Source organism: Myotis nattereri (assembly GCF_964212035.1).
Source record: "Myotis nattereri genome assembly, chromosome: 3".
Lineage (NCBI taxonomy): Eukaryota > Metazoa > Chordata > Mammalia > Chiroptera > Vespertilionidae > Myotis > Myotis nattereri.
In genome coordinates this window covers 35,379,126-35,398,892 of record NC_138077.1, presented here as the reverse complement: position 1 = coordinate 35,398,892, position 19,767 = coordinate 35,379,126, and the positions used below count along the sequence as shown (strand labels likewise).

At 36.7% G+C, this 19,767-nt stretch overlaps 1 protein-coding gene across 2 annotated transcripts in view; it reads right to left on the bottom strand.

Moving 5' to 3' along the window:
• The window catches only part of NLGN1 (neuroligin 1), a gene marked incomplete at its 3' end in the record, with an annotated part of 2,013,512 nt that overhangs the window by 497,770 nt on the left and 1,495,975 nt on the right, over positions 1-19,767 (bottom strand). For both annotated transcript variants that reach the window (XM_081087461.1, XM_081087460.1), the window contains exon 3: positions 11,329-11,602. In XM_081087461.1, coding sequence (XP_080943587.1) covers positions 11,329-11,602 — 274 coding nt within the window. The remainder of the gene's footprint in view (positions 1-11,328; positions 11,603-19,767) is intronic.

Here is a 19,767-nt window from a genome sequence, read left to right as displayed (position 1 = left end):
GCAGGAACCTAATTATCCGTTTAACTATTTACTCCATGTGCACCCATTGTTCTATTGTGGACTTCATTGACAGATAGGAGAGAGTACTGAGAGAGACAGAGTAAAATGGAACTACTTCTGTTTTGTTTTAAATGTTTGTCTTCTTTTTACCAAAGAAAAATATGAAAAAATTTCCACTTTAAATTTTTTTAAATAATATGTTAAATTTCAAACTGAGAACAAATAAAACAACAGAAACAATTCAGACAAAAAATCAAATATTTTATACTTGTCAAAAAAAAAAAAAACGCAACACGTATTGAGATGACAACAGAGAAGAAGATTGGTACACTTTAGAACAAATATTAAACATTAAAATATTGCCCTAGCCGGTTTGGCTCAGTGGATAGAGTGTTGGCCTATGGACTGAAAGGTCCTGGGTTCGATTCCAGTTAAGGGCACATGCCTGGGTTGCGGGCTCGATCCCCAGTAGGAGGCAGCCAGTCAATGATTCTCTCTTATTGATGTTTCCATCTCTCTCTCCCTCTCCCTTCCTCCCTGAAATAATAATTTTAAAAAATGTATCTAAAAAATAAAATAAAATAAAATAAAATAAAAGTATCTTCTACCTATGGTAAAATAGAAGGAATCATAAATCAGACAATTAAATAAACATGACTAAAAATAAAAATATTAAAAAGTGATTCTACTATGTCAGTGCTCCTGTTACCATTGTAACTAGCTAGTTAATATTAAAATAGGAAGAGAGGAAAGGGAAGGCCAGACATTATAAGCACAGTCCTCTGGGCAGCTTCACCAGGAAGCTGCAGTTTCACACTCCCCACAGAGAAGCACAGATCCATTCCCTGCAGATTACTGGGGGAAGGGGCCCAACAGGTGGGGAGATGGACACAGGTACAGTAAAGTGGGGTGATGTAGTCTAGCCTGGGGAACAAAGACAATTGGCTAAGGCGTGGAGTCAATGAAAGCACAGGAAATCCAGAAGGATTCATTGGTTAAGCTCCCAGTTAAGATTCCCAGACAAAGGAGTTCTCTCTCTCTTGTTCCTCTTGTGCTCCTGTTTCTCCCTTGCTCCTTGACCCACACTAGCCTGCCAAGTGGCCCTAGAAGCTGCATGGTCCTTGGCTATGCAGATGCCACACGCAATGGGCTGCTGCTGGGAACACAAGCTCACCTGGCCAGACACTGGACGTGACTAGACTTTAATATAGAGCAGAAACTCTTGAGAGTGGTTATAATCCTAGCTCTGCTGAAGACAAAAGGGTACTTTTTTTTTCCATGGCAAGACAGAGGGAGATGAACCTTTACTATTACATCATCAATAAAACTTTCCACCATACTTCATCCTCCTGTGTGTGTGGTTGGGGGGGAGGCTTAGGAAATTCTTATTCTTGTGGCATCCCAAGAGCCCCACTTCTACCAGGAACAGGTGGGGACACAGGAAACACCACACCTATAACATTTCTATGGTTCTATATAAAAATGGAGAAGCACCCTACGCAGAAGCAATAGAAGACAGAAATGAATAAATTATTTCCTGTGATCAGCTAAGAACAATCATAGAAAATAACCAGGTCAGAGAAGTGTCTCTGGGGACCTCCACCTGTGGGGTGGCCTGGGCTCCACACTGAGGAATAATCCAGTGCCACGTTTTCTCTTCTGCCTTGAAGTAGCAAAATTTATTCATGCTTAGGAAATGATATATGCTTTGGAAATTTTCAGATTTGACATTTTCAACCAAATCAATCACTCTGAATCCTCCTAGCTCCTCTCTAAGAGAGATTCTGAATATACAGAATGTTTGAAAAGCCTGCTTTGACTAAAACAGTAATTTTCTCCTCAAAATTAGAAATGGTAAACTCAAGCAGTTCTCCTACTGACAAAATACATTACCAGAAGTACCATTCATCTCAATATAAGTTTTATTTTAGAAATTTACTACTATCTCATATAATTTACCTTTTGAATAATCTTTAAATTAAAGTGCTTAGGATTATTAAAAATGTGAAAATTCAAAATTATTTCTGATTTTTACCTTTATCCTTTCTAAATAGCATGAGTATATTAGTACTTATGAAGAGTTCAATATTCAGAGATTGTTAGAATTTTATTAGTACTTCATTTTCAAGTTCATGCAAGTGCTTTTCATCATGGACATTATTAGGAAAACCACAATGCATTGAATCTTAAAAAATGATTGCTGCTTCCTTCCCCGCCCCCATGGCAGACATCACTAATCAATCATAGTTCTTCCATGAATCAAACTGCTTCTCTAAACATTATTCTAGCTAATCAAAGTCAATTAAATAGAGATTGGCATAAGGAGTGTGTTATATAAAATATATAATAGTTTAATATTAAATAATTGTTCATTTGAATAACTAATATTTAATTATTTAAATTATTTAATAACTGAAGCAGCACAAGTACTATCAGTTAAAATGGACTCTTAAGCAATCAGAAGGGACGTCGGCTAGTATGGGAAACTAGTATATGACAATTGAATTCAACAATAAGGATGAGAAACATGATACATTTTGCTATGTTTGGTTTAAGCAATCAGATAAAGGGGTGACTTCTCATACTTATCACTTTTTTTCCTTTAATAAACACTTGAAAAATATTTGCTAAAATGATATACTAAATACAATATCTTGATATTCAGTAATTATTTAAGATATTTGCATTTTTTAAAAATAATATAACATGTACACATCCATTTAAAAGATAATAAAATTAAGTTAAAAGTGTAATATAGAAATTTAACCAAAGTGAAGCACAGTTCTGTCAGGATTACATTTCCATATTTTAAGTCTATTGTCTCCAAAGTCAATAGACAAAATCATGTAAGTTAGAAAACACAAATTATCAGTAAGAAAAAATAATTTTAAGTGGCCCCAGATTTAACAAATAGGCCCTTACAGAATATTTAGATACTCATTTGCATTATTTGGCCAACATATTCAAAATAAAAATCAGCCAGAATATCTTTCCCTTCTACCCACTTATATAAAACAGTCATTTTAAAAGTTAAAACTATATATCTTAAAAAGAAAATCATAAAATATATGTACGGAAGTAGGAAAATAAACAGGAGAAAACAAAAATTATGGTAGTCCAAGAAAGAGAGGGTATTAAAGAGAAAAGTTTGTTATTTTCCAACCACATGGGTCAGGTTGTATTTTAGTTTCTGAAGGTATGGAGGAAAATGAGTTACAAAAACTGGCTTTATACTGTGTTTACTTTCTCTTGATGAGACATCAACAATAAAAAAGTCAATAAAGATAGTGACAGTTCAGAAGATTCCAGTCATGCTATGCCCTAAAGAAAATATGGACAGAGTAGTTTAGAGGGATGGGGAATCATTTTGATAAGAAAGTCAGGGAAGACATTGCTAAGGAAATCACACCTAAATGATGAGAAGCCATGAACTGACCTAGGTGAACCTTTCGGCAGAGGTAAGTACAAACTCTGAGAGAATGAAGACCTCTGCAAATGAAACAAAGACATCAAATATGTTAAGGTGGAAAACATGACTTCTGAATTTTGAAAGAGGAAGTTATTGTTTTTCTTATAGGGGTGGGCATTAGATAAGGATGGATTTTCAGGAATGTATCAATGAAGGAAGGAACAACTGTCAGGTGGTACTCAACAGTCAGAAGGAACAGTTGAGATGTACAGCTGAGAGAGGTGATAGTATGTTGGTTAGTTAGTCAGTTTTTACCAAAAATGCAATAAGAAGGTTTGTAGACTAAAAAGAATATTTAGCCTCATTTGTTCTATAAATCCTAGAAACAAAAGAAGTATATAGAAACTGGATCTAGATTATTCTTTCTCAAAGTGAGAATGGATGAAATAAATTAGTGTAAAAGCGATTAATCCTATTCCATTTACATTTTCACCAACAACAAGTGATGATGAGAGTGTCTGTAAATTTACCGCCATTCCCGTGTTTAACCTATTTACTCTATTTTGCTATAGTAAACCAAGAATAAAACTCTTAAAAAAATAATAACAACAGCAGCTCTGGTAAATTGTTCCTGAACTAAACATTCTGAAAGAACTCAATCATCTCCCTGAGTGAGATTGGAGAGCAATGGGGAAATAGGGTCATTGTCTTGAAAGTCTAGGAAGAGAGCTGATGGACCAGTTCCAGGTGCTTGAGGACAAAGAAGGAAGCTCATCGGGTAATTTCTGCAAAATGTTCCAGGAGATAGAAGTATCTCAGAAAAGTATATGCATGGGTTGGCAAAAGTAGGTTTACAGTTGTGAGGCTATGAAACACGTTTTTTTTATTTAATTATTATTATTTATTATATTATTTATATGTAACAACTATGGAACTACTTTTGCCCACCCCTGTATCTGATATAATGGCAATTTGAGGAAATCCTTTATCTTCCATTATATTTGTCTAGAACAGTGATTCTCAACCTTCCTAATGCCGTGACCCCTTTAATGCAGTTCCTCATGTTGTGGTGACCCCCAATTTCATTGTTACAAATTGAATATAATTAAAGCATAGTGATTAATCACAAAAACAATATGCAATTATATATGTGTTTTCCGATGGTCTTAGGCGACCCCTGTGAAAGGGTCGTTGGGCCCCCAAAGGGGTCGAGACCCACAGGTTGAAAACTGCTGGTCTAGAAGGTAAACTCTATCTGACCATTGAATTTCCCCTTTCTGGAAATAAACAACAAAAAAACAGAAGGCAATTTCCTGCCACTCACTATTCAATTATTGATTTTTAAAAAAATAATAGTTTAATGTTTTTTAGAGAGAGAGAAATGGAAAAGAGAGAAACATCGATGTAAGAGTGTAATATAGATGAACTGCATCCTGCACCCCCCTTACTGGGGATCCAACCAGCAATCCAAGTGCCCTGACCGGGAATCAAACCAGCAACTTTGTGGTGCCTGGGACGATGCCCAACCAACTGAGCCACACCGCCAGGGCACAATCATTGATTTTTTTAGTTGTCTCTATGACTTTGGATGAAAGGTGTATGAAATTTGAAGTGGAATCTGAGTGCAATCTCACTTTCTACCCAATGGCATTGTTCTTGGTGCTGTCCAACCCACCTAATACTTTAGCCTTGCTGTAATTGGCCTACAAGTCTTGTGAGATGTTTCTTTCTCTCTCTCTCCCTCTCCCTTCTCTAAAATAAATAAAAATTTATTTTAAAAAACTGAAATAGTTATGGATTTGACTATGGGTTGAAGATTTTTCTTAGGCTTGACAATGTGGGAAGAGTGAAGTAATCGAGGAGGGTAAGAAGTGAGCAACTGCAGAAGGAGATAAAGGCAAGAGGAAGATCACAGGAAAGCCCAGCTGTCAGAGAATTGGAAATCGACTAGAAAGCCTTTGAGTCTGTGAAAAAAAGTCCATATTTGTTTTAATTCAACTATCCTTGCATTAAAACTTTTATTTTATATGCTTTTGTTCTCTTTCCCACATAAAAAATGTAACCTTTCTTACAAATATTTAATTATGAACAATATGTTGTGATAGATTACTTCTTTATTTGTAAATGCTTCTGTCTAAATTTTAAATATTGGAAAAAGTGTACATGTAAATATATAAAATATGTGGCAACTAGTCCCATGATTATTATCCTCAAATTAGCAGAAGTTATGGATGTGAATGTGTATGTCAATGCAATGTGCAAATGTCAATGTGCAAATGTGTATTATGAGAATGATTAAACTAGACCAGATTTATGACATGATATAAAAGAAAAAGAATATAATACTAAACTGTTTATGTCCTCTTTGCTACCCATTTTCTATAGAGATTGTATAATGGAATCAATCATTCCAGTATATCTTTAGAACATTCATATTCAGTAGCCATATCTGTCCATTTTTTTACATGAGGAAACTAAAGTTTAGGATGTTTAAATGACTTACTCATGTTTTAAGTTAGCAGTATCAAGCCATGGAGTTTTATAATTGTTTACCAGACTTCCAGTTTCTTCCATTAGACTTCCAACTACATATAAACAATGTCCAAAGCTTTCTTTTTAACTACTTTGTCCCCTGTGATTGGCATCCAAGAGGCACTCAGTGTGTATTTACTGAATGTTGATGGCTTCCTGCTCTATTAGGGAGACCCAGCTGGCTAAGTGCTATATTAGTCAGTTACTCTTTCCATATCAAATTAAAATATATAGGAAAACATTAATAATCATAGGAAACTTTATTTAATAAATAATATTAAACTTATTAAGGCAAGGATATTGAAGGAGTTGCTAATTCATTCAAGAGAATTCTTCCCGGAGACAGTGAAAGTAATATGACAGAATTCTGCCTTTTAAAATAATTTATCTTAGTGTATCAAAATAGTGCATAAACCTAAGGATCAACTTTTGCACAGATCTCTCTAGTTCTGAAGGGAGGTAAATCTTACATGCAAACGACATATTTAAATGCTAGCATTTTATGGAAATTAAAATATAAATTAAATCTGCTAGAAAAGTTACATTACCACTTAGTTTTATAAGTAGTATGCTTTAAATCATATAAAAAGTAAAAATAAAAAGGCTGACCTAGACTTTTCTGTCAAATTACACTTAATTATGGAGATTCAGAAACTTTACAGGTAACTTTAGTCAAATTAGAAGTCTCTAGTAAAACACTTTCTAACTAAAATGTCCATATTTGTTTTAATTTTATATGCTTTTGTCCTCTTTCCCACATAAAAGATGTAACCCTTCTCACAAATATTTAATTATGACAATATGTTGTGATAGGTCACTTCTTTATTTGTAAATGTTTCTGTCTAAATTTTAAATACTGGAAAAAATATATATATATAATATGTGGCAACTAGTCCCATGGTTATTATCCTCAAATTAGCAGAAGTTATGAAATTGTTTTGTTAATTCAGTGCACAAAGCTCATGATATCAGGAATACATGGGATTTGGGCAAAGGTATTATATGTATTTTTTTAAAATTAATAACTTTAATACAATTGTGTTCACAGCTATTTATCTCACAATTTTTCAATGTTGATCAAAAGATAGATCTCAAGAGAAGAAAAGAAAGACAAAAAAAAAAAAAAAAGCAAAATCATTTTCAACATTGAAAAGCAGCTCCAAGCTTACATTTTCTGTTGGTGAGAAAGTAGCTTAATCTTCATACTCATACAATTCTATTCCACTCCTTTAGCTTCTGAAATTTTTATCTATAACAGGAATCCTTCAGAGCCAAATGCATATAGCTTTGCCTTTTGTCATAACACTGATAAGTTTGTTTTTGTTTAAGAATATTAAAAATAAAACGGGAAGACAATGTTTTCCTAGCCATGCGAAAATAGACATCTGACTTGCAAGTTATTCAAAGATTCCATGCAGTGGTTATATTTTTATATTTTAAGACATTTTAACAAATTATTTGATGGTGTTCAGATTCCATATGTTAAACTCTTTCTTGAGGTTTTACACAACAAAGATAACACTGCTCTTCAGGACCAACTTGACAGAATTTGTAATTCTGCGTTCTAAAATGAAATACTTCTGCCCTGGATGGATTGGCTCAGTGGATAGAGTGTCAGCCCACAGACCAAAGGGTCTTGGATTTGGTTCCAAGTCAAGGGCAGGTATCTCAGTTGCAGGCTCCATCCCTGGCCCTGGTTGATGCTGGACGCAACCAGTCAATGTGTCATGTGTCTCTTTTACATGGATGTTTCTCTCTCTCTCTCTTTTTCTTTATCTCTCTCTCTCTCTCTCTCTCTCTCTCTCTCTCTCTCTCTCTATCTCTATTCTCTCAACCCCCCTCCCTCCTCTCTACTCTAAAAAAGTTCAATGGAAAAAATATCCTCAGGTGAGGCTTTAAAAATAATAATGTAAAAATTAAAAACAAATACTTTATTCCTAGTTTATTTGATTTTTAGTTTTTAATTAAAAATATAATCAGGGACTTATATATAGTCTATTATTTACTCACATTAGTGCACATTGAAAGGAAATTAATTAGAAGGTGGCCAATGGGGCGGGACTGGAGAAACTGGCCTGACAGGCCTTGAAGTCAACCTCCCGCTGTCCCCCCGCAGCTGCTGCACCTGGGGTGGAGCCATGGCGCAAAGGTAGTTTTTGGAGTGAGCAGGGTCCCTCTGGGAGGTGGGGTTCCTCAGCCTGGACTGTGGGGATCGGGCCAAAACTGGCTCTCAGACATCCCCTCAGGGGTCCCGGATTGCAAGAGGGTGGTTCTCGGGTGACACACCCTGGAATTGGGCTCCCTCCCCTCTGGTTCCAGGTGCATCACCCAAGAACTGCCACTGCCACTGCCAAGTCACTGCTGCTCAGCAGCTCCTGCATTGATTGTCTGCCCCTGGTGGTCAATGTGCATAATACCTACCGGCTGGTTGGCCAGTCAGATGGTCACTTAGACATATATATATATATATATATATATATATATATATATATATATATATATATTCAAAGCATTTTCCTTCCTGATGATTGATATTTGTCATGTTAAATAGAATACAGGACCATTATAGTCAGACAGCAGGGTAAAAAGTTTGTGCTTCCAAATCTTATGGTAGATAGTTCTGATATTTTCCTAATTTATCCCATTTGAATGTGTCTACTTTATTCCATATAATAATAATAACATTTATAGAGTGTTTTCCAAGTGCCAGGCACTTTACGTGACTTTTATAATTTCTTTCCCACAACCACTTGGGATACTAGTATGTTTCCTCTTATAAAAATAAAAACAAACGCTTACAGAATTGAAGTGGCTAACCCACAGTTGTGCACCTGATCAGGAAGGGTGCTAGCCTGGGTTCTCTGAGGAATGGGGCAGTGATAAATGTGTTGATATCAATATTTTAAGCACAGTAAATCAGTTGGTGAAAATAAATTTCTACACAAAATTGCATTATTGGGTTTGTCTTTCAGACACAAAGGAATACTTAATAGAAAGAACACTCTAAAACCCATAAAATGTATTGGAATAAAAACAAATCCCCTGTCCAAAACTAAAAACATGGCTGACCCAACCTGACCAACCCATATTAAATATTAATTGTTCCCTTTGCGTTCTGCATCTGTGTGGGTTTCACAAAGGACACAGACATAATTGCACAGGGATTACATGAAGTCATATATTCTATTTGTAAAACTGACTAGACACTGTCAACACTCTACCAATGTCTTTAACAGCATGATGATATTATAGTGGGTATTTGCCTTTTAATAAAAATATAAATTACTGTTTACTCCCCAAAGCTAACCTCACTCATGCTAAATTATGTATGTATCCATTTTAATATGTATTTTGCATCTGACAGGACAACTCTCCTTAGGACCCTTTCACTAACCCACCTGTCATTATGATGGGGTAAACAATGTCACCTTTCCAGTGCACAATGAATTACAAAGAAGTTGCAAAGTACACCATCCATCATGCTGGCACTGTGCCGGTTTTCCAAGTAGATCTCAGATATCACAAATGCTGTTTAGACTGTTACCAAAAAGCAAAAATTGGAAGCTTATCCCAAATAGTCACATGATGAATGGACATGACAGCTCTTCAAAGAAAAGGGGCACTCCTCTTCTACAAATAACCTTGTCAAAAGCAAAGTAGTGGGGAGCTTTGCTGGCAGTCAAACTAGAATAATTTAGGAACTTGTTAATGGCTCTGCCTGATAGAAATTCATGCAAACACAATGTACTCAAAATAAAAAATTAGGTATGCCTGAATCAGCAGCAGCAACCTCTCAAGCTTGATTTGAATTAGGAAATGATCTGAAGGGATGCAGAAAAATTACTAGTGTTCTATTAATTAGAATATGTGAGTATCAATAATACATCTGTCTAAAACATGTACATAAAATATGCAAGTACTCCATATGCATGTAAAACAGTCACCTACAAATTGCTTTGCTTTTGAAAATCATAATACAACTAGAGCTTTAAAAATCCATATAAATACCTTATTAGATCCTTTATTGAATAGATATTTAAATATGTTTTAATTGATATCAGAAAGAGGGAGGGAGAGGAGAGATAGAAACATTAATGATGAGAAATAATTATTGATCAGCTGCCTCCTGCACGCCCCCTACTGGGGATGTAGCCTGCAACCCAGACACGTGCCCCGTTGGGAATCAAACAGAGACCTCCTGATTCATAGGTCGATGCTCAACCACTGAGCAATACCATCCGGGTTAAATATTTCATATATTAATCAGAGCTAATCAGAAGTTAGATTCTTAAAAATCTGCGGCAATAATGAACAACAATCAGAAACATAACATTATTTCATTTGTATTAAGTAAAGCAATCTACAGTTTTATAAAAGACTAAATGTACTCATTAAGTCGATTTTTTTACAAGGAAACAGACCACTTGTTATTTAAGAAAACTAGTGACCAGTTATATATTGTATCTAACTGGCAAATTGTCTTTACTACGGCCTAGGCCAGGGGTGGGCAAACTTTTTGACTCGAGGGCCACAATGGGTTCTTAAACTGGACCGGAGGGCCGGAACAAAAGCATGGATGGAGTGTTTGTGTGAACTAATATAAATTCAAAGTAAACATCATTACATAAAAGGGTACGGTCTTTTTTTTTTAGTTTTATTCATTTCAAACGGGCCGGATCCGGCCCGCGGGCCGTAGTTTGCCTACTGCTGGCCTAGGCTCTGTCCTCCAAGATTTACATATATTAGTCAATTTGATTCTCAAAACAACCTTATGATATTGGAAATATTATTAGCCACATTACAGAGTTGAGGAAACAGCCCGAGAGCTGAGACTGAAACCAGCCCATGTGGCTCTAGAAGCCATGCACTTAACCTCAATGCCAAAAAAACACAGCACCAAAAAACAACAAAAACTAACCCAGAAAATAACAAAGCAATAACCCACAGCTGGCCTTCTAGCTCAGGTGTTTTCCATTAAGAAAGTGGAAGTACTGTATTTCAAATCTTAAAAGTGTGAATAATCACGTCAATTTTCCACTGCCCTCACCTCTATTCCTTCTGTCCATAGCAATCTATTAAAATCTGCCTTTCAAAAACAAAGAATGAAATGAACATGTACTCTATGTACTAAGGGAAATGTGAATGACTCAGTCACATGTTCAACACTTTTGAATTAAATTCTTCTAACGTGTTTTCACGTTCCAAATATGACAAGTCAAGAGCCAGGCAATCCAAATCTTCCTTTTCCTTCCCTGGCATCTCCACACTGAGGACTTTTAACAGTTACTTTTGTATGTTGCATCTTGCCAGTTAGTTCACTTTAGATGAAAGCTGCTGTTTTCTAATTCTATTTCACTGTAACTGACAGAGACAAATGGTCATATTACCTCGAGAGTTCCTTTGGCAGAATAGGCTGCATATGAGGAGAGCAGATCTTGGCTGCGGTGTGTTCTGGCTTCTCCATCGCAAGGCTGGCCATTAACATGAAAGCATTGGCCACTGCTGCTCAGCGTCACAGAGCTGGGAGAAGGGCCTGGCAGACTCAGCAGCACAGAGTAATTTACAAACTGCACATCATCTAGGCCCAGAGAAGTCCACTGAGCCTTAATCGTCTTTGAAATTTCTGTGTCATCTTCGCTTTTGGACAGTGGTATCAAATTTCTGAAAGAAATTTAAAAAGCACATTATAAAAAGATAAGAAAATCTTTATTCTTTTTAGTTGTGACTGTTTCATATATGGACAATTATTAATAGCTGTGGATATGAAAGATGAATGAGATGGGCCACTACACAAGAAACTCCCGGTTAGGTAGAGGTGATGAGCTTGCGCAGAAATCGCACTAAATCAAAACAGAATGAATTAAGTTCTGAAGAATTAACAAAGCACTGTGGGACTGAAGAGAACAGAGTGATTAATTCCAACGAGCTCTTTTATTTGTTCTGATCCTTCTATGGACACAATCCATTTAAAACTCAGTTCAAAAACTAGGAGTCATACTGGTTGAGACAGTTCTGTATTACTGTTACTATTATTTCATACTAGAGGCTCAGTGCATGAAATCCCTGCATGGGTAAGGTCCCTAGGCCTGGCTGGCAATAGGGCCAACAGGGGCCTTCCAGTTGCCGGCCAGGGCCTTCCTTCTGGCTGCCGGCTGTGGCCTTTCTTCGTTCTGTGCCGCCCCGTGGTGGTCAGCACACGTCATAGGGAGCAATCAGTCTCCCGGTCGAATTCTCGTGGGGACAATTTGCATATTAGGCTTTTATATATAGACAAGAGGCCCTGTGCACAAAAATTTGTGCACTTGGGGGGGAGGGGGGTCCCTCAGCCCGGCCTGTGCCCTCTCACAGTCTGGGACCCCTCGAGAGATAACGACCTGCTGGCTTAGGCCTGCTCCCGGGTGGCAGAGGGCAGGCCCAATCCCTAGGTGCAGCCCCTGGTTGGGCTCAGAGCAGGGCTGACTGGGGAGTTGGGGCTCCACCCCCTGTCATGCACAGAGCAGGGCGGATCAGGAGGTTGAGATGCCACCCTCAGTCACGCTCAGGGTAGGGCCAATTGGGGGGTTGGAGCACCGTCCCCTGTCACACTCAAGGCAGGGTCGATGGGGAGGTTGCGGCGCCACCCTCTGTCATGCACAGAGCAGGGCCAATCAGGGGGTTGGGGCGCTGCCCCCGTCACACACAGAGCAGGGCCCGTGGGGGGGGGTTGGGGAGCTCCCCCCTATCAGGCACAGAGCAGGGCTGCTCAGGGGGTTGGGGCCCCGCCCCCTGTCACACACAGAGCCGCAGGGTGATCAGGGGGTTTGGGCGCTGCCCTCTGTCACGCTGATCCCGGTGCCGGGAGGCATATTATCCTTTTACTATATAGGGTAGAGGCCTGGTGCATGGGTGGGGCCGGCTGGTTTGCCCTGAAGGGTGTCCTGGATCAGGGAGCGGGTCCCCACTGGGGTGCCTGGCTAGTCTGGGTGAGGGGCTGAGGGCTGTTTTCAGGCTGGGAGTGACTGAAGTTCCCAATCGCTCCTTTTTTTCTTTTTCTTTTTTATTTTGGGCCAGCTTTACCTTGAGGCTTGGCTCCAGCTCTTAGGCCTCCGCTCCTGAAAGTAGGTTTCTGGCCTTTGCTTACAATGTTGCGAATCTGCTGGCTGAAGTCCGGCAGTATTTGTTACAATGTTTCTTAAACTGCCCGCTCAGAGGCCTGCAGCCGCAGGCGGGGAACGTTCGTTTCCTCCATCACTGAGGCAAGCAAGCCTCATGTTAGTTTCAAGCTGCCTGGCTGCCGGCCGCCATCTTGGCTGACAGTTAATTTGCATATCTCGCTGATCAGCCAATGAAAAGGGTAGCGGTTGTACGCCAATTACCATGTTTCTCTTTTATGAGTGTAGATAAAACTATGTGATTAACATATAGCTGCTGCTATTGCAAATAATAATGACAGAACCCATTCTGATACAAATTAAATGCCAAATTGCATGATGCTATGACCACAATGATATACAATAAAATCAGTATATCATGGTAAAACCAACCACAGCTTCTCAAAGCAATATGAAATTATTTTTATGTGTGTGCATGCTAAAGTCCATATATTTACTTCTACACATATCCCATAATCCATAGTGATATTATATATTTTTGCTTATGATATCCTAGAAAAGAATCTGTTAAAAATATGTGTAGAACCTAGAACAGACTCTGACAAGGAAATTAAAAGATTATAATCCAATAAAGTTTTGTTTTGTTTTATGATGGAATTCACAAGATCACCATCCCCCCCCCAAAATATATATATATATATATATATATATATATCCTCTTATGAGAATTTTTTTTGCTATCCAAACTATTACCTAAGTGAATATTTGATAATCGTTGTTATTTTTGCCCATACATAATTTTTTTTCAGCCATAGTTGTTACTTTTTGTACCCTGTTTATTCAAGAAAACCAAAATGAAATACTTCCAAAAATGGAATAAAAGTACACACAATGAAAAAAAAATACATACAATAGTAAAGGAAGACATTGCTGGAGACAAATAGTAGGTCTATTAACACAGCTTAAAAGGAAGATGTAATAATATACAATGCCCCTGCTGTTTTCTATATTATTAAATGCTATTTCTATTCTTTTTTAAAAAATATCTAGTTTGATCAATCATCAGTACCATGTAAACTTTATGGAAGAGGTGATTAAAGAATTCTATTGTTTTTATTTTTATTCTGAATAAGACTAGTGGTCTGTATTCTATTCTGTTTTTGTTTTTTGGGGGGAGGGGAGGAGGGTGAGGATTTGGAGGTGTTAATAGACAAATTAAATTGTATATATTTAAAGTATAAAACACGATAACCTGATATACATGTATATTATAAAATGATTATCACAATCAAATTAACCCATCCATCAGCTCACATAGTTACCTTTGTGTGTATGTTTGTGTGTGTAGTGTGTGTGTTGAGGACACATAATATCTAATCTCTCAGCAAAATTTAAGTATACAGCACAGTATATTAACTACAGTCACCATGCTGTACATCAGATCTTCAGAAGATATTCATCTTATAACTGAAGATTTGTACCCTCTGACCAACATCACTCCATTTCCTATAGCCCCCAATCCTTGGCAACTAGGATTCTACTCTGTTTCTATGAGTTTAACTTTTTTCTTTTTCTTTTTTTTTTTTAGATTCCACATATACGTGATATTATGCAGTATCTCTGTTTATTGGTCTGGCTTAATGAATCAATGCACTTATCATAGTGCCCTCAAAATTCATTTATATTGTTGCAAATGGCATGCTCTTCACTAAAACTGAATAATATTCCATGTTTTATACCCCACTTTTCTTTATCCATTCATCCTATATAATAAAAGGCTAATAAGTAAATTGACCCAATGGCGGAACGACCGGTCTCTATGACGCACACTGACCACCAGGAGGCAGACACTCAATGCAGGGGCTTCCCCCTGGTGGTCAGTGCACTCCCACAGGGGGAGCACCACTCAGCCAGAAGCTGGGCTCATGGCTGGCCAGTGCAGGGGTGGTGGTGGGAGCTTCTCCCACCTCCGCAGCAGTGCTAAGAATGTCCAATGCCAGCTTAGGCTCACTCCCCGCTGGGAGCAGGCCTAAGCTGCCAGTCTGACATTGCCTGAGAGCTCCCAGACTGTGAGAGGGTGCAGGCTGGGCCAGGGATCCCACATCCCCGAGTGCATGAATTTTGTGCACCAGGCCTCTACTTAGACTATAAACACTTAGTTTGATTTCATATTTTGGCTAGTAATTCCCAGTATAAAGATAACATAGTATATAGTTAATACTAGAGGCCCGATGCATGGAATTCGTGCAAGGGACTTGGCCCTCGCAGCCGCGATGGCTTGCCTCAGCCCTTGCAGCCCCTGCTTTGTCTGGAAGGTCATCCGGAAGGATGTCCAGAAGGTCATTCAGCTATTCAGTCTAATTAGTATATTACACTTTTATTATTATAGGTATTATGTATACAACAATATGGTATCTCTTCTATGTATCAATTTCATTCATTTTGGATATATACCCAAAAGTGGTATTGCTGAATCATATGCTAGTTCTGTGTGGTTTCTTTAATTGAGGAAACTCCATACTATTTTCCATAAAGGCTATACCAGTTTACATCCCCACCAACAGTTTAAAAATGTTACCTTCCCTTCACATCCTTGCTGGCTTTTGCTATATCTTGTTTAATTGGTAACCCATGTGAGGTGATAGCTCATAGTTGTGCTTTGTATTCCCTGATGATTCATGAGACTGAGCATCTTTCATGTATCTGTTGGTCATTTGTACATCTTCATTGGAGAAATGTCTATTCAGGTCTCTGTCCATTTTTAAATTGGGCTATTTGTGGTCTTTTTGCTACTGAATTGTATGAGTTCCTTATATATTTTACTTTATTTTATTTTTTTAAAATATATTTTATTGATTTTTTACAGAGAAGAAGGGAGAGAGATAGAGAGTTAGAAACATCGATGAGAGAGAAACATCGATCAGCTGCCTCCTGCACATCTCCTACTGGGGATATGCCCGCAACCCAGGTACATGCCCTTGACCGGAATCGAACCTGGGACCTTTCAGTCCGCAGGCCGACGCTCTATCCACTGAGCCAAACCGGTTTCGGCATCCTTATATATTTTAGATATTGAAGCCCTTGTCAAACATATGGTGTGTAAACATCTTCTCCATTGCATAGGCTACCTTTTTGTTGATTGTTTCCTTTGCTATACAAAAGTGTTTTAGTTCAATATAGTCCCACTTGTTAATTTTTGTTTTGTTCCATATGCTTTGGTTGTCATATCCAAAAAAACTATTGCAAGACCAATGTCAAGAAGTATTCCCTTTTGTTTTGTTTTCTTTAAGAAGTATTTCAGTTTCAGGTCTTATACTTAGGTCTATAATTCATCTTGAGGTTTTCTGTGAACAATGTAAAATAGGAGTCCAATTCCATTCTTTTGCATGTAGATATCCAGTTTTTCCCACAATTATGTGTTCTTGGCACCTTTGTCAAAAGGAATAGACCATATATGCATGGGCTTATTACTGGGCCCTCTATTTTGTTTCATTGATTCTGTTTCACCACTCATTGGATTGGTTTCATTGATAACTTTATATCAAACAGATCATTATTCTGTTTGTATGTCAATACCAAAATGTTTCATTACTATAGCCTTTTAATATAGTTTGAAATCAAGATGTGTGATGCTCTCAGCTTTTTTTTTTATTATTTCATGGTGGCATTGGTTATTCAGGATCTTTCTGGTTTCTTACAAAGTTTAGGATTGTTTGTTCTATATCTATAAAAAATGTGTTTGAAAGTCTTATAAGGATTCCGTTGAATCTATAGATTACTTTGTATAACATGAATATTTTAACAATATTAATTCTTTTAATTTAAAGCAGGATATATTATTTATTTACTGATATATATGTATATATATATATACATATATATATATATATATTTCAATTTTTTCTATCAATGTTTACAGTTTTCTTTTCTTTTTTTTTTTTAATTGGAAAACTAGTCCAACATTTTCAGATTTATTAATTTCCTCATTTATAAAATGAGTACAAGAATACATCTCTCACTGTTTCTCAGTACAGGTTATACAAAATAATGTTATAAAAGTGTACACTTGCCACCTTAGATGCTTTAGGTAGGTGACAGTTATCATTACCACTATAGTTTTTTAATCAATTTATTAATATTACATTGTTTGTTTTTACTATAAAAACAAAAGGAAAGGTAAGAACCATTGATTTAGAGTAGTAGTTCTCAAAGTGTGTTCTCTGAAGCCCTCGATCCCTAAGACCATTTTAGGGTATCTGAAAGGTAAAAGTGTACAAGCCTTCCACTTCCTTGGTTAAATTTATCTCTAAGTATTTTATTATTTTAATGTCATTGTAAATGGGATTCTATTTTTAAAAAAAAATCAATATAGTTAGCTGTGTATAGAAACTCAACTAATTTTTATGTTGGTTTTATATCTTGCAACTTTACTAAATTCATTTATAAGTTCTAATATTTTTTAAAATTGAAGCTTTATGGTATTCTGAATATAAGATCATGCCATGTGCAAACTGAAAAATTTTCCTTCTTCCTAGCCTATATGGATCACTTTTATTTCTTTTTCTTGACTAATTCCTCTGGCTAGAACTTCTAGTAATAGGTTAATAGAAGTGTAGAGAGAGTGGGCATCCCATGTCTTGTTCTTGATCTTAGAGGAAGAGCTTTTAGCTCTTTGCTGTTAAGTATGATGTGAGCTGTTGGCTTTTAAGATATATCATTTATTATTAATACTTATTCTATATTATTTATATTTCTTCATCTACTGAGATGATGTTTACACTTTATTGTGTTCATGTGTTGTATAACATTTATTGATTTGCATATTTTAACCATCCTTGTATACCAGGGATAAATAATAATTGATCCTTTTTAACATGATGTTCAATTCTGTTTAATATTTCATTGAGAAGGATTACATCAATGTTCATCAGAGATATTGGACTCTAATTTTCCTTTCTTTTTTTTTTAATCTTCACTGGAGGATATTTTTCCATGGATTTTTAGAGAGAGTGGAAGAGAGAGGGAAAGACAGAGAGAAATATTGATGTGGTTCCCTCCTGCACACGCCCTGACCAGGGCCTGGGTCCAGAAGGAGCCTGCAACTGAGGTATGTACTCTTGACTGGAATTGAACCATTGACCCTTCAGTCTGTAGGCCCATGCCCTATCCACCGAGCCCAAACCGGCTAGGGCCCTTTCTTGTAGTATTCTTATCTGACTTTGGTATCAGGGTGTTGCAGGTCTCATAAAACTATTTTCTTTTTTTTTTTTTAAAGTTTGAGAAGAAATGTTTGGTGGAATTCACCAGTAAAATCAATCTGGCCCTGGGTTTTCTTTGTTGGCAATTTTTTTTTTTATTATTATTATTGACGCAGTCTTCTTTCTAGCTGTAGGTCTCTTCAGATTCACCCATGGTAGGCTGCCTGTTTTTCAAAATGCACCCATTTCTTTTAGGTTATCCAATTTGTAGGCGTAATTGTACATAGCAGTCTCTTACATTCCTTTTTACTTTTGTGGTGTTTGTTGTAATGTCTTGCTTTATTTCTGACGTTGAGTCTTCTGTTTTTGTTTTTGTTTTCTTCATCATCTATCTAAAGATTTGCCAATTTTATCTTTTTTAAAAAAAAAAAGCTCTGAGTTTCATTGATCTTTTCTATTGTTTTTCTAGTCTATTTTATTTATTTCTGCTCTGATATTTATTTCCTCACTTTTGTTAACTTTGGGTTTACTTTACCCTTCTTTTTCTAGTTCCTTGAAGTATACAGTTAGGTTTCTTATTTGATTTATTTTTTCCTACATTTTTTATAAACTTCTTCTTAAAACTATTTTTGCTGTATCTCATAAGTTTTGATATGTTCTGTGTACATTTTTTTTTTGTTTTTCTCAAGGTATTTCTTTTCATTTTCCTTATGATTTTTTTCATGACATATTGGATGTTCAGCAGTTTAATTTCTACATATTGTTTTCTAGCTTTCTTTTGGCTATTAGTTTCTAGTTTCAAAACACTGCAGTCAGAAAAGATGTTTGATATAATTTAAAAATTCTTAAATTTCTAAAGACTTATTTTGTGACCTAACACCTGCTCTATCCTGGAGGTGTTCCATGTGTGCCAGAGAAAAATGTGCTTGCTGTGCTTAGGCAGAATGTCCTGTATATGTCTCTTAGGTCCATTTGGCCAAAGTGTAGTTCACATCCAATATTCCCTCATTGATTTTCTGTCTGGATGATAGATCCATTGTTTAAAGTGGGGTACTGAAATCACATACTGTTACTGCATTGATATCTGTTTCTGCCTTCAGATCTGTTAATGTTTGCCTAATACAGAGACTTCAAGGTTGGGTGTATATATATATTTACAATCATTATAATCTCTTGATGAATTGACCCCTTGGTAAGTATACAATAACCCTTTTTGTCTCTTAACAGTTTTTGACATGAATCTATTTTGTCTGTTATAAGATTGTTAGGTTTCTCAGTGGCAAAGGCTATGGGTACACACAGTACTGGTCAGGACTGCTGGGGTTGTTGGTAGCAAAGGCTCCTGGAGAAATCCGGCCTTTTTTTCTTTAAAGGGTATGTTGTAGCCTAGGGGATCCCTCTTGGTGCCTGGTCTCACTCTCCCTTTTTAAGTAGATTTAACGTACATGTATGTATATGTCCTTAACAATTCATTACTTCACTTTGTGAGTTTGTACCTTAATATAATTGATATCTTATATTATACTAGAGGCCTGAT